At 48.0% G+C, this 6,227-nt stretch overlaps 1 protein-coding gene across 1 annotated transcript in view; it reads left to right on the top strand.

The window, feature by feature from the left end:
* The first annotated feature begins 1,843 nt into the window (after positions 1-1,843).
* Positions 1,844-6,227, top strand: part of FRMPD2 (FERM and PDZ domain containing 2) — a 95,048-nt gene continuing 90,664 nt past the window's right edge. The window contains exons 1-2 of the mRNA XM_063727554.1: positions 1,844-1,988; positions 4,311-4,468. Coding sequence (XP_063583624.1) covers positions 1,844-1,988; positions 4,311-4,468 — 303 coding nt within the window. The remainder of the gene's footprint in view (positions 1,989-4,310; positions 4,469-6,227) is intronic.

Below are 6,227 nucleotides of genomic sequence, written 5' to 3'. Positions count from 1 at the left end.
CCAGCATGGCACGTGTATACATATGTAACTAACCTGCACATTGTGCACATTTACCCGAAAACTTAAAGTATAATAATAATAAAAAAAAGAACAAAGCAATAAAAAAAATTAAATGTCAAAAAAAAAAAAAGAAACATAGACCAATGAAACAGATTAGAGAACCCAAAAATAAAGCTGCAGACCTATATAACCAACTGCATCAACAAAGTCAACAAAAACAAGCAATGGAGAAAGACTTCCTATCCAATAAATGTTGCTAGGATAACTGAGTAGCCATATGCAGAGGATTGAAACTGGGCCCCTTCCTTTCACCATATGCAAAAGTCAACTTGAGATAAAGACTTAACTGTAAAACCTAAAGCTAAAATTAATGTTTTTAATATAAATGTTTTTATGTACTTACTGCAAATCACATAATACATTAAGAACTTTAACATTATCATTTTATTTATTTTAATAACAATCCTGTAGTATAGTTAAAATGTTGCCAATTTTACAGAGTAGAAACCTGGAATTCTGGGACAATGTTACATAACCTCATTTCAAAGTCTTCTGTAGAACTTCATAAAATGCACAGGCATCCTGGTTTACTACTCGAACAATAATCAATGTCTTTCTTCTATCAGTCAATCATTGTGTAGCTTTAAACAATTCACAATTATTCTGTGCTATTCTATCTTAAAACAAATAATTCACCCATTCTTCTTTTTCTTTCATTTTTAATTGATTCATTTATTCAATAAATATTTATCGAGTGTTAAAAAAACAAAAACAAAAACAAAAAAACAATACTCCCTTCTTCACAGACTCCTTGTGATAAGTGACGGCTCACAGGTCAAGCTTCCTGAGGCGGTCCTGCTGTGGCTCCCTTCCTGCCCCAGGGAGAGATGGCAGACCAAGCCTCTTTCTCCTGAAACCAGCCTCTCTTCCTGTGGCTGGAGGAGGCTGGTAGCAGAGATGTCTGCAGGGAGCTGGGCAGCTGGGGAGTAGATCTTGGATTAGTGTGCCAATGGGGGATGGGGGTGCCTCTATGTGCTCCCCATCTAGCGCCTGACACTGCACACCCGCCCTGCTTGAGCTCTGGCTGTAGAGAAAGATCAGTGAGGATGTAAATGGATTAGGAAAAGCCCGCCTGGCTTCTTCTGGTGCCACCCAGCACCTGGGTCTCTGGAGATTATTGGGTGGCAGCTTTGTTAGGGAGATAGACATTTAAACATCAGCTTTGGTCTAAAGGCCCTGCTTACCAGAAGAGAGGGAAGAGAAGACTAGCCCTCTTCAGCCTCCTCCAGTTTCTCTGTGAGGCTGCCTCTTTCTGAAACGTGGGCTTATACTTCTGTCTAGTGAGTCGCTCTGGCACTTCAGGTAGGTGCTGGAGAAAGGGGTGGTACTGGCACCAAATCTGACTCTGCATGTGGCAGCCAGAGATGAAAGATGTGAATCACGTACTGCAGGCAAAAATGTTAGCTAACTTCTCCTGAGAGAGAAGGAGAGGAGGCCACACACTACTCAGGTGTAGCTTACTCTCTGCAACAGCTCGCACCCAGCTGGAAGGTGCTGTTCTCGTATTTCATTTGGTTGTTCATTTATTTATTCATTTAACCTTTCATTTGGGAGTTTTATTGTTTGTTTACTCATTCACTGAGAACCGACCAGCCAGCCTGGCCAGTCCTCCAATTAACATTTCTTTAACTCCTCTGTGTGCTTCGCTCTGTGCCTGACCCCAGGGACCCAGGTGCTGAAAACACAGTGCCGGTGTGCAGTAGTGGCCGGACCATGCCTGGCTGGGCCAGAGTGGCGAGTACGGGCCCAAACATGTTCCTGGACATTGCAGAGGCCCTGTCACATGCATGTCTTTATCGTAGGCATGAGCCTGTCCTCTGTGACGCTGGCCAGCGCCCTACAGGTCAAGGGTGAAGCTCTGTCTGAGGAGGAAATCTGGTCCCTCCTGTTCCTGGCCGCGGAGCAGCTCCTGGAAGACCTCCGCAACGGTAAGAGAGTGTTTGGGGGCAGTCAAATCACAGGGAGTTGTATGTCAAGCTTCCCACACAAACACAGTTCTGGCTGCTGCTGCTTTTTTCAAAAAAATTTTTTCTTATCAACCTCTGAGAGCACAGAACAAGGTTGCTGCTTCTTGATATGTGATTACTCTGAGGTATTAGAATGAGTAGACGAATATCACCCATCCTTGGAGGGCAGGCCTGACTCTTGGACCCATGCCATGTGGCAGAGTTGGAAGAAAGGCTTTGCTTCTGCCTTGGTGTTGCAGCATTTCCAGGCATGCAAAGCTGGGAGGATTTAGGAAGAGAGTGGATGCAGTGCTATGGGCGTCTAACAGCACATGGGCTGTCTCTGGGCATAACCAGAGATGAGAGGCAGGGGGTGGTCACCCAGGACACCCCTACACTCTGTCCACCAGATGTTGCACTAGTCTGTGCCCCATCAGAAGGCAGACCTGGCCGGGCACGGTGGCTCACACCTGTAATCCCAGCACTTTGGGAGGCCAAAGTGGGCAGATTACCTGAGGTCAGGGGTTTGGGACCAGCCTGGCCAACATGGTGAAACTCCATCTCTATTAAAAATACAAAAAAAGAAAAATTTGCCAGGTGTGGTTGCGCTCGCCTGTAATCTCAGCTACTCGGGAGGCAGAGACAGGAGAATTTCTTGAACCCAGGAGGCAGAGGTTGCAGTAAGCCAAGATTGTGCCACTGCCCTCCAGCCTGGGCAACAGAGCAAGACTCATCTCAAAAAAAAAAAAGGCAGACCTACTCTGTGTTCTAAACAGGGGAGGTTAATAGAAAGAATTACTAAATAGTGTTTGAAGAGCAACTGTAAGGCACAAGAAAATGCTGGTGGGGTGTGATGGCTCACTCATGTAATCCCAGCACTTTGGGAGACTGAGGCGGGTGGATCACCTGAGGTCAAGAGCTCAATACCAGCCTGGCCAACATGGTGAAACCCTGTTTCTACTAAAAATACACACACAAAATATTAGCCGGGCATGGTGGCATGCACTTATAATCCCAGCTATTCGGGAGGCTGAGGCAGGAGAATCGCTTGAACCCGGGAGGCAGAGATTGCAGTGAGCTGAGATCGCACTATTGCACTCCAGCCTGGGTGACAAGAGCGCGAAACTCCGTCTCAAAAAAAGAAAAAGTAAAAGAAAATGCTACTGGGTCTCCTAAGGCTGAGGGCAGGTACCCAGTGAGGGATAAACTTTGAAGGGAAGCCCCCTTCCCTGTTTGGGGTTCGGATCTGTGGGAGGAGCTGTGCTTGCAGCCCATGATGATGGTAGAATTTGCTGGTGTGCCCCGCCAGAGGTGGTCTGCAGTCATGGCCCAGGCAATAGCCGCCGGTGGCCAGGTGGGGAGCGTGCACTGCAAGTGGGGGTTGGGGTGACCCTTTGGGGTGTAGGTGGGCTCAGGCGAGTCACCTCTCTGGAGGTTGGTGTGGGCAGGAGGGCCGCTAGAGTCCTGTGTAGATTTGAGAAGGTGGTCACATGTCAAGTTCAGGCCTTGAAGTGGCCAAGCGACCTCACATCCTGGGCATGTGTTCTGTACAGAGCCCAACCTCCAGGTGGCCTCACACTTGCACTAAACTCCAGAAACTGCAGGAGAGATAAGGCCTCCTATAGTGTCTCTTCAAATCCCCTAATGGGAAAGCTGCACTCTGTGCTCTCAGTACAGGAGAGACCTAAGGTAGCGGTATCCAAGGATGACTATGGGGCTCCTAGGCATTAAGCTCCAGAACAAATGCTGAGTACCCACACTCAGGTGTCAACTCAGAGGTCACACGTGCTTGGGGGCTTCAGTGCATGCAGCAGAGGCTCCTGGAGTGAAAGATCACAAATGTTCTGTGAGGGCGATGGTCCCAGCGTGGGCCTATGGAGGAGGCTGTGCACCTGTTCCTTCAGCGTCATGTTTTCCCTCTTCCCCACCCTGGAGGTTCTGATGAACAGCTACGGAGCTCCCAGAAGACCAGCTGCCTTGGATCCTAGTCTGTCTCTAGAGAACTCAGGCTTGTGCTAAATTTCAGGTGTGCCTGACCCTCTCTTTACCTTTTACCTTGAGACTCTTGAGCCACAGATGAATTTAGGTGCAGGTGCTAACTTCCTGGCCATGGCCACAGTCACCTTTTATTATACATGTTCCCATGCATCAGGGTTGAATTTATTCTGTTCCATGTCTCCTCCGGGTCTTGCTCACATTCAGTCCCAGAGATGGGTACTGCCAGGCACCTGCTGGGCACAGTACCATGCTGGCACCCCAGATGGAAGCTCTGTCTCTACAGCCCCATCACTGGCTTGGTTTCAGATTCCTCGGACTATGTGGTCTGCCCCTGGTCAGCCCTGCTTTCTGCAGCTGGAAGCCTTTCTTTCCAAGGCCATGTTTCTCACATAGAGGCTGCTCCTTTCAAGGCCCCTGAACTGCTACAGGGACAGAGTGAGGATGAGCAGCCTGATGCGTCTCAGGTAAGCTGTGCGGCTACTCTGCAACTCCTGAGTCCTGTGCCCTGGGAAAGGCCTATCCCAGCGGCAGCCTCCCCAGCTCCCAGCTCAGCCTTGAAGAGCTTGGTTCTCAACACCAAGCCAGAGTGGGTTTCAAGAGTTTTATTCCCAGGATTTCTTGTCAACAACTTACTAGCTCATGGACAAGGGCAAGTCCACTTCTCTGAGCCGCAATTTCTACATTGGTAAAATGGGGTTAATGTGGCTTAACTGATCAGGTTATTATCAATATTCAAAAAGAAGTGTTGAAAAGCTGTGGTTAAGTGGTCTGGCACATTGTTACCATTGGCAGTATGTAGCAAGACACCTCAAAATGACCCAACATGTCCTCAACTAGGAATTTATTCTAAGGCACAAGTAAAGATAAATTTAGCTGCAGCAATGCTGATTGTTGTATTGCTGACATTAGTGATAAATTGAAAACAAGCTAAATAGTCAGTGGGAGAGGACATGAGACAAAACACCATTAAAATGAGGCTGTAGAAGCTTATTTAATGTATTGAAAAAAAATTCAGTATATGTGCACATAATATTATCCAAGTTTGGTTAGAGAGGATGAAAGAGAGAGAGAGAGGAAGTTCTAAAAATACATACACCAAAGTGTCTGCAGTGATTGTTTCTGGATGGCAACATCAGTGGAGATTTTTGGTTTTTCAACAATGGACATGTTTTGCTTCTGAATAGCAAAAGTTTCCAGTAAACATCATTTTTAATTTCAAAGAGAATTTTAATTCTCTCGAAGGAGAGAATGATGCAAGGCAGCCACACAACACTGGATGGGGCATGGTAGGTGTTTCCTCAGAGAGTTCTGTTTCTTCTTCCTCGCCCTTTCATGAGAAAAGCGCAGATGTGAAAATGCTGCTACCCTCGGGAGGCATCCTGGAATGGGAGCTGCTTTCCCTCCAGGCTCTGAAAGGCAGAGAATGGGGACGTGGTGGTTTCCAGATTTGGTTTGTCTGGGTCCACGTGTCTGTAAGTCAGCCCACAAAAGTGAAAGCATAAGAGTTCCAGTTCCAGTGACCTCAGCTCCGGCACCCCCTCCCCCCGACATCCTGGAAGTCACTCTGGCATCCAGGCCCACATACCTTCTTACACTGCCAGGACCCCAGGAGTGAATCACTGATTCCTGGATTGGACACAGACTTGCGTGCCTCTCAGGTCTGTTTGGGTCTCTTGGCTCCACCTACACCGCGTTGCCTCTTATGCCCTGGACTCAGCTAAGATGTCACATTTTGACCCCTGGGACTGGGATTTCTGTGTGACTGCTAAAGGACCACGCCAATGCAACCTGAGAATGCAGGGGAGTTATCTTCTTATGGGGGAAACTTAGCCAGTGGTAAATGAGGGTCTGGAGGGGACCTAAGAGGATACGTTTTCCCTCCTCTTTCTCTCGTGGATGGCTTTGTGCTGTGCAAGCCTTGCAAGCTTTCTAGAGAAGTCCTGAGTGCTAGGAAGCCCTGTCTGCTGCACTTCAGGCTGTGCTCTCTTGCTTGTTGCAAGGAGATGGCCAGCATTTTGACCCTGCATATCACATTGGTCCCTGTCTCCCTTCCCATTTTCTCTACACTCTCATTGCCCTGGGCTTGCAGCCCCTGAATGAAGGGTCTGCACTTAACCCTTGCCTCAGGCTCCACTTTCTGATGTACCTGAGCTAACACAGATTTGAGTGCTCCTGGGGTCCTTCCCTGACCATCCCAGCACTCACTGGTTAGGATCAGGCATC

The sequence above is a fragment of the Pongo abelii genome, chromosome 8, assembly GCF_028885655.2.
Source record: "Pongo abelii isolate AG06213 chromosome 8, NHGRI_mPonAbe1-v2.0_pri, whole genome shotgun sequence".
Classification (NCBI taxonomy): domain Eukaryota; kingdom Metazoa; phylum Chordata; class Mammalia; order Primates; family Hominidae; genus Pongo; species Pongo abelii.
Note: the sequence above shows the minus strand (reverse complement) of the source record. Positions and strands in the feature narration are given on the sequence as shown.